At 30.7% G+C, this 15,173-nt stretch overlaps 1 protein-coding gene across 1 annotated transcript; it reads right to left on the reverse strand.

Annotated features, from left to right (window-relative positions):
- Positions 1 to 1,466: 1,466 nt before the first annotated feature.
- LOC112522722 (ultraviolet-B receptor UVR8-like) lies at positions 1,467 to 5,241 on the reverse strand. Its single transcript, XM_025132024.1, has 11 exons — positions 5,185 to 5,241; positions 4,963 to 5,107; positions 4,033 to 4,143; positions 3,887 to 3,947; positions 3,207 to 3,325; positions 2,990 to 3,075; positions 2,675 to 2,876; positions 2,310 to 2,363; positions 2,050 to 2,160; positions 1,889 to 1,945; positions 1,467 to 1,811 (listed from the first exon to the last, which is right to left on the reverse strand). Exons 1-11 carry the CDS (start codon positions 5,214 to 5,216, stop codon positions 1,602 to 1,604), a joined length of 1,188 nt encoding a protein of 395 aa, XP_024987792.1. The 5' UTR covers positions 5,217 to 5,241; the 3' UTR covers positions 1,467 to 1,601.
- Between the last annotated feature and the right edge of the window lie 9,932 nt (positions 5,242 to 15,173).

Consider the following 15,173-nt stretch of genomic DNA (forward strand, 5'->3'; position numbering starts at 1 on the left):
TGTATTTGATTGTGTTTATCTGCAGTTAGTTACACGAATTCAGATATGGAGCTTTAATAAGTTGTACCTACGCACAATTTACTTGTAATCTTGTGTTTTAAGTAATATGCATTAATAAACAGTACTTTACGCATAAGAAATGGTTTTTAAGAGTTTTTGTTAAAAAGACAACGCCCTAGTGATGGCCCAAATACGGATTTTATGGAGAACTTAAGAAAAATGAGTTTTTATATGTCTTAAATTTTAATAAATTCATGTACGTAAAAGTTGATTAAATGTATATATAAGCTCGTGAAAAGTATATATAAATTTGAAGATAAAAATAGATGGATTTGAAGGTACCAAAAGTAGTTGAAAAAAATTAAGTTAGGGGTTGGATGACAGCTGCTGCATGGTTTTATGTGTAATGATTAAGAGACTTTGTATGATATAGTACAAAATGAAATATGGTTGTTTGATAACTGTTTTGAATGACAATAAATTATTATTTTAATCCTCTATATTCTGAATGAAATATAGTTATTTGATAAATATATGAATAAAACAATTACTTTACAAATATAAACTACATATTGAATTACTCGTTCAAAATAACATTTCATATTAATCCGAACAACCATAACATTACTTGTTCAAGTTCTATATTAAACAAAAAACCATAACAATCAAATTCAATATAATTGTTTTTGAATAGTTCATAAGCCATAATCTAAATAGTTTTCTGGTTCTGAAATACTTTTAAGTTGCATTTTGATTCCCGTGTAACAATTTGTAACTGATATGCAGTTAACCATCCACTAATTATTCCAATAGTCATTTTCATACGACAGATAGTTGTTCTCACTAGGCATGGTAACGGGGAATTTAATCACATCTTTGTTCCTATCCCCATCCGCATCCCTACCGGGGAATTTAATCACATCCAATGGAAAAATGGGGATTCTTTCTCCGTTTCTGTACGTTTTTATTAAATCAAATGTGTAAGATGTTATACATGTTTAAATCTCACATTTTTTCAATAAATCTAAAATCAAAAGAAATTTAATTTAATACAAAAAATATTCATCATTATATAATAATTAATAAATCGAAAATTAAATTTAATCTAAAAAAATTAGTGTCACATGTATCAAAATATTTAGAGTAATATCCAAAAACACATCTAGTAATATCCAAAATATATTGAAACAGAAATTACTATTTAATGATTTAATATAAATAAATAATATATAATACAACTTATTAACTAATATATATATACGGGTACGGGACGGAGAGTGCGATACCCATCCCCAGTTTGAGCCAAACATGGATCCTCATCCCTGTCCACGAGATCCGGTTTAACAGGGAATCCCCGTCCCTGAATGGGGCAGGTCAGGTCGGGACCAATTCCCATGTCTAGTTCTCACAATTTTCTCCAAATTATATAATGATTGTCTAACTGGTGCTGGACTGGGACAAGATGCTTCCAATTCCAAATAATCAAGTGAATTGCATCAACCACCTTAAAGAAAATCATACTTTAATAACTTCATACATAAAACCATTCGTCAAAATTTATTCCCATGAATTCTCGTCGTAATTTTCATTATAAAATCCCATCAGATCAAGGGATTGGGGCCTGTAGTTTGCCATTCTACAATGGCAATTGTATGACGACCCCCACAAGCCACGTATGTAGCGCACCATCGTCCTACTTCGCTGCCACTCTCGTCATCTTCCGGGGGCGGAAGGTCGATGGGTACTTCTGATGGATGGCCGGTCGTCACCTTTCTACCGTATCCCAATCTTCCATGATCCCCACGCCCAAACTAACAAAATTCAATACAACTTTTTTCAGTTTAGCCGCTAAATATATAAATAAGTTACATATATCATCGATACTTACAGAAAACATACGACCATCGCGTGTCAATGCAACAGAATGAGTCCCGCCACATGAGACCTGTGCATCATTAGCCATAAAAAGAATGTAGGAAGCTTCAATGGAGAATACATTGAATCAAAGCACGTGTTTATATGGTGAACCGAGTCTATTTGTGATCTGACCTGAACAATATCCTCTTCGGCTAGAAGCTGAACCTGTTGTGGCACCATTTTACTGCTCTTGTCATCTCCAAACCCGAGTCTTCCATGCTCCCCTCTCCCCCACCCATACACCTGTTCAATAACATGCCTATATATATCAACATATATATATATACCTCTGGAAAGGACAGGAAAAGGGCACACCATCACTTCAGATAGATTGTATTAGCATTAAAGAATAGCAATTATGAGCCTCGTTGAACAAATGGAACACCAAGTACCTCTCCTTCATCTGTTAAAGCAGTAGAATGCCAACCACCCGCAGCAACATCAACCTGAAAGTACATATTGCAACGATTCAGAATGTTTAAACATGATTAATTGAGATAAATTGTCTGAATATGAGTACGTATCATTCACTAAGCAAAAGCCATAAGATGGAACATGGGAAGAGTTATTGCTATCAAACAGACAATTTTCTGCCATGCTACTTGGAATAAGCAAGCGATTCCAAAGAAAACAGAATATTAATCAGACATGGAGCAGTCACATATGGAAAGGAATTTGTTTGGTTAAGCCAACAATATGAAATCAAGCAATTCAAAGCTTATACGACATATTAGAGGTGGGTAAGAATCAAACAAACCAAAGTAAGGCCGGATAATCCTTGAACAGGAACTGGTTGTGATCTCGGCTGAGTATCACCTGTTCCAAGCTGTCCATATTCGTTATTCCCCCAAACCCATAGATTTCCATCCTCAACAAGAGCCAAATTGTGAAAAGCCCCCACTGCAATCAACTTAACCCTTTCAAGACCTTGTACTCTCACGGGTGTGGAGATTTGTTTTCTACAATGAAAGTATAAAAAAATAAGTGAGCTAACTTACTCAAAAGAGGACATGATTAGAGAATGAATGGAGTATAAAAAAGAAGAAAAAGAAAAAGGAAATCAGCAACGTACATGTCTCCAGGAGGCCATGGTTGACCCCATGTCCATACATGTCCTTCACGTGTGAGCACCACTGAATGCGTGCCTCCAGCAGCTACCTGCATATAAGATATCGACTGATGTTAAATGAAAATGATAGCAATACAACTCTTCATTTATATATGCATAAACAACAATGATGAAAACAACAAAAAGAAAAAGAGAAGCTTGATAGGAATGAAAGATAAACCTGACGAACTGAAAGCTTTGATGCGCATCTTTGAGGAATCACGATATCTCTCCTCAAAGTCCTACCAGAGTCACCTTTCTTCTCGAGCTCTTCTCCGCACTGCCCGTACTCATTTCCACCTGCACCCAAAATCCTTGTCTCCCTCACAACAAGGCAACCATAACCACTAGTTTCTTACTTTTACTTCTCTTCATGATCTTTTAGTTGGACAATACAGAAACTAAAATTTATACAAGTAAAAATGATAGCCGAATGACAGAACCCTCAACTCACATGGGCTTTTAAAAAACTGGATTAAATGGGCATGACAACATGTTACTTCTTAAATTCTGTTTAAGGTTCTTTCAGAGTCATCTGATTTGCAATAACTGAAAAATGTTGTAAGATATGGTTCCAACCAATACAAGCATATGAACAGCATCATAAGTCATAAAGACTAACATCACTAGAAAGTGAGTTTGATGATATTTTTTCCGTCTAAAAATGCAACATTTTCCATTTTGCCTTGTCCAATAGGACGCACTGCTTCTTTTTGGTTAGGTTTCAATCATAAATTACTTGTGATATGGATTCTTTTTCCATAAAGCCTATACATATAAAAGCTCAGAACACTACGCAGATTCACATTGCAGTCGAACAAGCGAATCGTGAAACAAAAGAGGGATAAGAATGATGGGTACCCCAAGCATACGCACGCCCTTGATCATCAACAGCCAGACAATGCCAACCACCAATAGCTGCCTGAATCAACAACAGATGATGAATTAAATCAACAACTACAACTTAGTTTGTTCTTCTAATAACCACTTGCTAAATCACAATTTACCTGAACAATATTGACGTCGTCAAGAGCTTTAACCTGACTGGGGATGTTCTCAGTTTTAGTTGATGGTTGGTGCCCCAAAGTTCCTCTTTGATTCCAACCCCACATAAACAACTGATACACAACAAATTTGTTTCAAAGCAAAATACTTTGTTCTTCACCAAAATTAAAAAAAATACAATATATCCTGTCTTGATATACAATATACAATTACATATATATACACACACATACACCAATACATGTACTTTAGTTTGGTGGTGATTACCAGCATAAAGTTTCAATCTTTGCTCTAAATTTAGAAGCCCTTTGTCAAAATCTTCCATTCCACAATAAGACCCATTGATATCACAAGGCAGTCATGATTACTAGTCAGAAGAATTAATCTTTGCAAATTAAAGAAAGCAGCTTTGTAATTAGTAGTTTAATACTAGTTTTATATGGTATTATGATTATGGTTTCTCCAAGCTTCATATCTGATCTTACTAAATAGTTAGAACACACATGCAGTTAACCCTGCCCATATATACATACAGAAGAACAAGCTTTATATCCCCATTTGGGATTTAAAGAGATGAATCCCACCTACGGATGTATGTACAATTGCAAACCAAAAGAGATGCATACTTTCGAGTTTGTCATTAAAAATTTGTACTTTTATAAACCCTAGCACAGTGATTGCTATCCCTATCCTCATCTTATACGCTTTTCCAATTATTATAGCTCTGAGATCACATGATAAGATAAAATCTGTATAATTTATCGATAAGAACCAAAAGACAGTACGATCACAGATGTATTCTTTCTTGTAAAGTTACTTTTTGCATATTCTGATGGAACAGAGATGATTCCAATAAACCGATAGTATTAGTAATAGCAAACAGAATGTAGTGTGCGTGTGTATCTGGAAAAAGTATAAGAAGGAAGAGACACCTTGCCATCATCACAAATGGCGAGAGAGTTACGGCTACCGGCGACGACGGAACGGACGGTGACGGAATTGAGGGATGTGATTGAGGAAACCCATTCTTTCTCTTCATTGTCTCCGAGTCCTAGTTGTCCATCTTCTCCTGAACCCCTAGAAAGCAAAATAGAAGAAAAAGTAGAGTGAGATTGATGGTTGTAAGAGACGGCGGTGGGAGGCGAGAGACGAACCAGGCGATAACGGCGGTAGTGTTGACAGCCATTGGAAAGAGTTTAGAAAGAGAGTTTACGGAAGTAGCGATTTGCAGGAGGAGTGTTTGGGGGATGATTAGATTATATTCTCCCGAGTTTTTACTTTTTTTTTTTTTTTTTTTTTTTGCAATAAAGATTCAAAGATATAATAAAATAAATAATTATTATTATATATGAATATGTAAGAAAATAAATTTTGATATCGTTTTCATTTTTGGATGATATTTAAACCAGATTGTGTACACGTCAATCGATTGTTTTGGTTAATGTCATGAGAAAAAAATTATTTACATGATAAAAATAACGAAGTAATAACTTTGTTTGGTTTGTATTCGTCTGATACAACAGAATATGAAATTTTCCATTAAGAATAAAATTTGACGTTTATTGAGTATCATATCGTATTATTATAACTCAATGTTTATCATGTATTTTTCATGTGTCTGACTTTTAGTTATTAGTTAATTTTTATATGTATTAAAAGAGAAACCAGATATGATGACTTGACAACATAAAATTTGAATAAAACCTTAAATCTTAAAATGTGGTTGAGTTTCATCGTACCATATTGGTATGGAAATGCAAAGTATGGAAGTTGAAATTAAAAATTGAGGGTAGATGAATTGTATCAACTGATGTGATTGCTTCAACTTGGCTTATCTTTGCAAAAAAAGCTTTTTACATAATAAATAATTAGAAGATGTTTTTATGTTAAGTAAGAGAGTTAGCTTTTTTTATATAAGTTGAATTTTTAGTTAATTATTAATAATAATCGATATCAATATAATATATTGAAGGAGGTAACAAAGAAAGAATATAGGGAAAAGTTCAAAAAAACCCAATGGACTTTACTGTTTGGAACGATTAAACCCTTGGACAATTTTTTGAAACAAATAAACCCTTGGACTTTCTAAAATCTGTTAAATAACCCAATGGACTTTACTGTTTGGAACGATTAAACCCTTGGACAATTTTTTGGAACAAATAAACCCTTGGACTTTCTAAAATCTGTTAAATAACCCAATGGACTTTACTGTTTGGAACGATTAAACCCTTGGACAATTTTTTGGAACAAATAAACCATTGATATTTTTTGGTATATTTGGCATAACTTTTGGTATATTTTGGCGTAACTTTTGGTATATTTGGCGCAATTGTTGGTATTTTTTGGCATAACTTTTGGTATATTTGACGCAATTGTTAGTATTTTTTTGCGCAATTTTTGTTACATACTTTGGTTCAACTTTTGTTACATACTTTGATTCAACTTTTGGTATATATTTTCGTTTAACTTTTGGTAAAATTATGTCCAAAATGTGTATGCAGATTATTATGCTTTGGTTTCATTTTTCGTATATTTTACGAATAGTAATGAGAATGGTATATTTGTTTTTTTTAATGTAAGTACTTTTTTCGTTCAAAAAATATTTATGAACTTGATCGTTCAAAATATGAAAATTCATTGTTTTTTCATACCTTTTTCACTAACAAAATGTATTTAACATATTTTAGAAAGTCCAAGGACTTATTTAACAGGTTTTGTAAAGTCCAAGGACTTATTTAACAGGTTTTGTAAAGTTCAAGGACTTATTTAACAGGTTTTAAAAAGTCTAAGGGTTTATTTGTTCCAAAAAATTGTCCAAGGTTTTAATCGTTCCAAACACTAAAGTCCATTGGGTTTTTTGACAGATTTTAGAAAGTCCAAGGGTTTATTTGTTCCAAAAAATTGTCCAAAGGTTTAATCGTTCCAAACAGTAAGGTCCATTGGGTTTTTTTGAAAATGTTAAGAAATTTGATTGTTAAAATGAAAGCCAACAAATAATAAAAATTATAGTTGTGAAATTTATTTACATAAAAAAAAAAAGATGTTGAGGTATCTCTCTCTATATTTATAATGATAAAAGGAAGACGAAGAGTGTTGATGTGACACTCTGAATATTGATTTATATATATATAAGTAAGATCCACAGTCTAAGAATTAAACTATTGAATTTTTAGAAATTAGTTATGTACATTATTTTAATCCAAAAAAATTACTTGTAATCAGTTATCTTTTGATTATCCCACTTTTGGTAAATAAAAAGTAGATCAAAAAGAGGGATTTTAATGGCATAGACCAAAAGTGTGTTAGATGATATGAAGAACGAACACCGTTGGGGCAAAGGGGAGCAATACATTTGTTTGCAAGGGGTTTTAATGGCGTAGGGTTTGATGACAATAAAACTAATTCGGGTTTATTTTTACTTTAAAATTTTCTAATCGGTTATATGTAGTTTTTTTAATTAAAAGATGTAGGTAACCAATTTTTAAAAGTTTGATAATATATTTATTTAAAAAAAAATGTTTAGAAACTTAATCATTCAAAATGACAAAATTTAATGGCTTCTTCATTCGAAAAAATAGTTCAGGGACTTAATCATTCAAAATGAGAAATTTTAACGATTTTTTAATTCAAAAGAATAATTCATGAACTTAATCATTTAAAATGAGATAGTTTGTTGTGGTTTTTCTTTTTTTTTTGAACTTTTCCCTATTATTTAATCTTGAATTGTGGTAAAGTTTTTGTCTATCTCACATTGATGGTAAACAGAAGATTGAAAAAGATTGGTGAATACATAAAAGAAGGTTGAGATGTCTTTATTGCAATTCATAGGATTGACTCTTTTTTGATCCATTCTATGACCTCGGGGTGGTTGGCTCATTTTGCTACCCTCCTAACATATGATTATGGTTGATTTTTGACCAACCCTTTTTTTACAAAAAAGAAAATGAATCTATATTAAAAGTTAAATAAATTAACTAATTAAACCAATATATATATATATATAGGGACTTAATCAAATGAGAACTAATTAGTTTGTGGTAACTRTGAGAACTAATATTAACCACAAATCAATAGATAAATTAGGAAATTTATAATTTTGGCAATTTCGAATTAAAATTTTAATGCAAAGATATTTTTGGTATTTTAAAATTTTCCTCCCTCCTCTCTTCTCTCTCCGGCCACCGTCTTCCGGCCACCGTCCTCCGGTGATACTACAATGGTATCACAATGCATCATATATGTGTTTGGGTATCACATTGATGTCGTTTGTGTGGTCGATCGAAGATGTAACACAGTGGTATCACTATGCATCTTATATATGATTAAATATCACAGTGTATCTTTTGTTTAACAAAGTCAATATTTTTAGGTATCACAATGGTATCATAGTGGTATCACCGGAGGATGGTGGCCGGAGGACGGTGGCCGGAGAGAGGAGAGAGGAGAGTTTTAAAATACCAAAAATATCCTTGCATTAAGATTTTAGTTTAAAATTACCAAATTTATAAATTTTCTAATTTATCTATTGATTTGTGGTTAATATTGGTTCTCACAGTTACCACAAACAACTCAGTTCTCCCTTGAATAGGCCCCTATATATATATATATATATATATATATATATATATATCATGTTAAAGAGAAAAGAAATCAATAGAATAAAGTTAAGTATATGGAATGAGAATCTATGCCTTTAAATATTGGAAGGGTATTGATAAATGCACCATGAGTAGTATTTTCAATTTTGATTTGATGTCATAGGGATATTGATGTGGCATCATATTTTTTATATGTTAGTTAATGCGTGTTTTTTGATCACTACAAAACCCGCGATGCCAAGCATTAGTGATATAGAATTTAAACATGAAGTTCTAAAAAGTTATATATATATATATATATATATACTATATTATAAAACATTTGACAAAATCTTTTAAAAACCATTTTTTATGCACAAAGTACTGTTTATTGATGCATAATACTTAAAATTCAAGATTACAAGTAAATTGTGCATAAGTACAACTTATTTATGTTTCATGTTTGAATTCGTGTAACTAACTACAGATAAACATAATCTAATATAAGATAAATATCTCATTTTAAATATAAAATATCTGAAATAAAATTAGGTCCAATCATTGAGTTCTAACAAAATATTTAATTATTATATTTATAAAAAATTATATTATTAAACTTAAATTAAATTACTTCGTTATCAAACCTAGATCAAATTATGATAAGAAAAATTAAATTAAAAAAATTACACAAAAAATTAGAAATTTTAAATAGTTAGTTTGATAATAATATAAATATATTTTTTTCAAGTTATTATGATATTTTCGTATTTATATCTTATGCAAAAGTAAAAACATTCTCATTTTCTTGAAACCACATAAAATTGTATTATAACATCGAAGAAAGAAATGAAACATTAAAGTCGAGATGTATCTCGCTGCATTGCGCGAGTACSCTTCTAGTATATTATAAAGCATTTGACAAAAACTCTTAAAAACCACTTTTTATACATAAAGTACTGTTTATTAATGCATGTTACTTAAACCTCAAGGTTACAAGTATATTGTATGTAAATACAACTTATTAAAGCTCCATTTCTGAATTCGTGTAACTAACTGCAGATAAACATCTCATTTTAAATAAAAAAATAAAAAAATATAATTAAGATAATCATTGAATTCTAACAGAATACTTAATTATTATCTTTATAAAATGTTATATTATTAAACCAAAAATAAATTATTTCATTACTAAACTTAAATTAAATTAAAATAAAAAAGATAAATTAAAGAAATTACATAAAAATGAGAATTTTTAAATAATTGATTTGATATTAACATTGATATATTTTTTTTCAAATTTATATTTTATTCAAAAATAAAATCATTATTGCTTTCTTAAAAACACATAAAATCGTATTATAACATCGACAGAGACAAAAAATAAAATAAAACATTAAAATCGAGATGTATCTCGTTGCATTGCGCAAGTACCCTTCTAGTATATTATAAATAAACTTGAACTTCAAATCTTTTAAGAAAATCAAGTAGATATTATGTGACGAAAACTGCATAACAACATTAAATAATTTAGTAAATAAATATTTTAATACAAAATAAGTGATTCATTCATTCATTCATTTAACATAACAATACAAACAAGTATAAGATTAGAAAACAATTTGTTTGTATAATTAAAATGGTATAAAACAGAAAAAGGTATGATTTTATGGATTTAAAAATGACATTTACCAAAACAGGCTACATTTTTTTAAAATAATCTCAAAAGATGAATTATTTCACCTTTTTTTTTGGTGCTATGATATCATGGTGCGAATCCCACTCAAGATTGCATGTATCTCTATTATATATGATGGAAATTTGAGTTTCTATGACTAATCTTATCTTAAATATCAAATATGTGTTTTTATGATATCTTTTAAAAATATGCTACATTCCAAAAATTATTCTTAAAATACCTTTTGCTTACAATACAAAGTAGGTTTAATGCCACTTAGTAATTCTTTTTTTTTTTATTAATCTGGATATCCAACCTGCTATGCGAGCAGACTAATCTCAGGATAACCATCTACTTTGTGGGTAGCCCAGAGTCATTGCATTTGAACATCTGTGGCCACAAGGGATTCTTATTGTTCCTTTGATTTGAACCTAGATCTCCAGGCGCTTTTGACATTTGGAGTCCAAGTTCAAATCAATCAGACACCATTCTTTTGTTATAATTTTCTCAATGGTCCCGGTAGATTTCTATAGGATATCGATTGTTTAGATATTTTTAAAGTATTCCACCTCGAACTTCTACGTCAATTTGACACACACTCAATAATCTGATTAGTCTCTCGATGCGTTCGACGTAATCTTAATTATATTGGTTCAATATGATTACTATTAAAATCAGTTTCACCCTTATTCATTTTTTTCGGTAACAAATAACTCCCTTTAGACATCTTCTCTAACTTCATGTACTGCCCCTTAACCCCTTAACCCCCCCCCCCCCTTCTTTTTAAAGTTTTAACCCCTAAACAGTATACCCCACAATTGAAATCTCACTGATTCTATTCGCATCTTATCGATGTACTTGTATATGTGCTTCTCCTTCCTATAAGTCTTGTGCTTCTTTCTATCTCGTCGCTCCCATGCTATGGTCTTTTTTGTTCTTCTATTGTTTTTTAATTTTTATTACATGTTTTTATGATGTTCGATGGGGGTCTAAAACATGCTCGACAATGATGAAGATGACTACAACAATGACATGGATCAAAGAGGGTTTTAATCATATTAATATTGGAAGATCATCCGATAACAAAAAAAAAAAAAAAAAAAACATTACAAGGCCATATTGGCTTGAAAAATGAGAAAGAAAGTTATGATAAATCAGATGAAAGTTACTGTTTTGTTGTCTGATGGTCAGTCAACAGTAACATTTATCATATTGCGTATCAGGTGAAAACGTCTTCTAATACCAAGGATTGTGTCTACTAGGATGCAAAGCTAATTTACTTGTTCAATAGATTTAGTTTCATCGCGTTTGCATTAAATTTGTTTTTTAATCAATTGAATCAGCATTTCTTTCAATTTCATCTGTTCAAATTGAACAAATGAAACTAAGAGAGACGACTAACGAGTTGATTAAAGAAAAGAAATCTCACGAAAAGCGCATTGAAATGAAATCTATCGAACAAGTAGTTACTTCTGCAACCCAATAGATATGTTTCTTTAGAATAAAAGTCATTTCTACGTGAATCGATTTATCAGACATTTTTGTGAAACGATCTTCCAACAACAATACAATCTTTCTCATCTGATTCCTTATAGCTTATAGGTTCCGTTTCAACTTTCTTAGAATTATAAGTTATTTTAAGATGAATGGCTATAACTATATCTAGGTTTTCTAAGTTCTCAATTAATATTACTAGTCGATTTTGGATGTGAGTTGGTTAACGTTAACAAAAAGTTGGGACTTTCCACGTTTATTTGAAACACACAACTGGTGGGCATATGTTTAAAGTTTATCGATAATCTATTTATACTGTATCGAGACAATCATGTAACAATTGTGCATATCTTTCAAGTCTATCGAGAACCTATCTAGACCATGTCGAGACAAACGTGAAATAGTTGGATGTGTGTTTAAAGTCAATCGGAACCTATTTAGCCTATGATGAGACAATCGTGAAATAGTTGTATAGGTTTGGAATATTTTTTTCTCATTTATCTTGAAACACACAACATAATCATTGAAATTTGAAACTGATACAATAGCTATTGGGAAATTATCAAAAACATTTAGAGCATCCACAATTCCACGGTGCAATAACCTCAATTTTTAAATAAGAATTTCAATAAAACTCTACAAGTGAAAAAAACCTCACTTTTCTTTTTTATTTATTTATAAAATATAAGTTCATTTATAGATTATTATTATATATATATATATATATATATATATATATAACTTATTAAACAAAATACAAAAACTTGTATACAAATTGCAAAAAACGAAAAATAAAAAAGATATAATAAATTAATTTATAGTTTTTATATTAGTTATAATTTATATTTTATAGATTTAATAAAATAAAATGAAATAGTTAAGAAACAATACAAAATAAAATATTAAAAATCTTATAAGAATTTAAAAAAATCTTTATATTCCCAACCTCAATCTTAGATGCTTTAAGAATAGAAACTCGACTTTCCTTTCTCTTATCCCTCTATGAAGTTGCTCCCATATTTTCCTTAAATACATAAGTTTTAGAACCTCGTATCGGATCATACACACGGTTTACAAAATATATATTACCTGTTTGGAAACTAGGATAAAATGGAGAACTAGCTTTGGTTGTAATCAGTGTTTTAAATGACACGTCGCAATAGCCGCCGTGACGTGCCATGGCTTACAAACGTATGTGTAATAACAAAAAAAAATGGAAAGGAATTGGTAGTCGTTAAATTTTAAGGACTTGTAGTGTAAATGCAATCAAAGTGAAGGGTTTAGACTCTAAAATTGAATGCAGTTTAATGACAGGAAACTCAATGGTCATGAAACCTACGACCATTAATTATGGCTTATCGTTTCATATTCTGTGAAACCGCCGATGGGGCTTAGTATAAAAATGGAGTTTGTAGCTTTATGTGTAGTTTGGGGTCAAGAAGGAGAACTGTTGTGAGAAAAGACGACGATGGATGCTGTAATGAGAGTTGACGGTGCTCTACATCGTAGCTAGTTTGACACCAATCGGGGAGACGCTAGCCACTTCAAATATCGGTTTGGGCTACGCCATGTATAGTGAGTTACATGTGATTTATTTTTAAAATGGTTGCATTTCTTATTATACAAAAGTTGTTTGAAGTTTATCGAGATTTTTGATATGCTATATATGCGTGAAAAGTTCGATATTTTATAATATGTGTTTTGAGTACTTGTGTGTCAATGGGGATGTACTACGGTATGATTTTGTAAAGACGAGCATACTTTGTGAGCTTGTCTAAGCCGTAAGTGAGGACATGCTGTGTGAGTTCGCTAGGTAATGCTGTGTGAGGTAGACATCTCCCATGACGCTGTTGCTTTGTGATGTAGACACACACTATAATATATTTATTTTGTGAAAAGTATTATTCTCATCAAGGCATGCTAAATTTATGAAGCTTCGTGAAAATTGTTTATTATAAAAGTTGTTGTTCATGCATGAAAATCGTGGATTCATTGGGCCTAAGGCTCACCCAAAACTCTTGTAAAACTTTTTCACCCAGACGGCTATTAGACTGGAAAGAAAAGTTGGATAAAGAGAGAAATAAGGATTAACATCAAAGAAAGACGTGCAGATCAATGCATTGTTATATAGAGCAAAGTATGTTCGTCAAGATTGTAAGTTTAGATGGTGATATAAATTGTAAGATTATAATTTTATTTCCACTGCAATGTAAGTGTTTGATCTTGGGATACTAGTTTTGTTATATTTAAGTATTCAAAATTTTGGGATGTTACAAGCCAGGTAATGCTGTGTGAGGTAGACATCTCTCATGATGTCGTTGCTTTGTGATGTAGACACGCACTATAATATCTTTATTTTGTGAAAAGTATTATTCTCATCAAGGCATGCTAAATTTATAAAGCTTCGTGAAAATTGTTTATTGTAAAAGTTGTTCTTCGTGCATGAAAACCGTAGATTCACTCGGCCTAAGGCTCACCAAAAACCCTTTTAAAACTTTTTCACTCATGCGACTATTTGAGTGGAAAGAAAAGTGCAATAAAGAGAGATAAAGATTAGCTCCAAAGAAAGTTATGTACAGATCAAAACATTGTTATATATAGCAAAGTTATGCTCCTCAAGATTGTAATTTAGATGATGATATAAATTGCAAGATTATAAATTTTATTTCCGCTGCAATGTAAGTGTTTGATCTTGGGATACTAGTTTTAATATATTTAAGTATTTAAAATTTTGGGATGTTACAGTATGTCTGACCCTACATTAAGCCTATGGGCTATGGCACGTCATGGTCCATTGCCTGATTTTTATAACATGATGTTTGATTTTTCTTACCCTTTTAGTGCTTATTTTCTACCTTTTTTGGTATATAACCTAAATTTAAAATGTTTAATATCATTAACTTATTGAATAATATTATAAAACAAAGGTTTTTATATATAATATTATATATGATATGCAAATTCGTTGTCATAAGTCACGTCACACGATGCCTCACACAATTTAAAACCTTGGTTATAATTAGAATAATAAGAAGCATATACAAGAAACGAACCTTTTCGTTCAATAGAGCGTTGCTAGTTTAATACCTCAAGAGCCACCAAAAGTCTGAAAAACCAGGCCTTGTAAATTCTCATATATTTGATTCTTGACGTGATGACCTAAAATCTTTAAGGCTACATTTAGCAAACTAATTATAAGTTAGCTGATAACTGATAAACTAACTGATTAATAAAACATGTTTTACAAAAACTAGCTTATAAACATATAAAATGGCCAAAAAAGCATATTGAAAAAATTATTCAATTATAATATTTCATAATATAATTAAAATAAATCTCTAAAATATAATATATTAATTAATACGGAAAAAATGATAAAAAAATAAATAACATGTTG

Source organism: Cynara cardunculus (assembly GCF_001531365.2).
Source record: "Cynara cardunculus var. scolymus isolate 2C chromosome LG 1, CcrdV1, whole genome shotgun sequence".
Classification (NCBI taxonomy): domain Eukaryota; kingdom Viridiplantae; phylum Streptophyta; class Magnoliopsida; order Asterales; family Asteraceae; genus Cynara; species Cynara cardunculus.

Coding starts and splice junctions, on each gene's coding strand:
- LOC112522722 (XM_025132024.1), bottom strand. CDS start 5,216: ATGGCTGTCAACACTACCGCCGTTATCGCCTG. Junction 5,108..5,184: donor ACTACCGCCGTTATCGCCTG/GTTCGTCTCTCG, acceptor TTTGCTTTCTAG/GGGTTCAGGAGAAGATGGAC. Junction 2,161..2,309: donor CTTTAACAGATGAAGGAGAG/GTACTTGGTGTT, acceptor GTTATTGAACAG/GTGTATGGGTGGGGGAGAGG.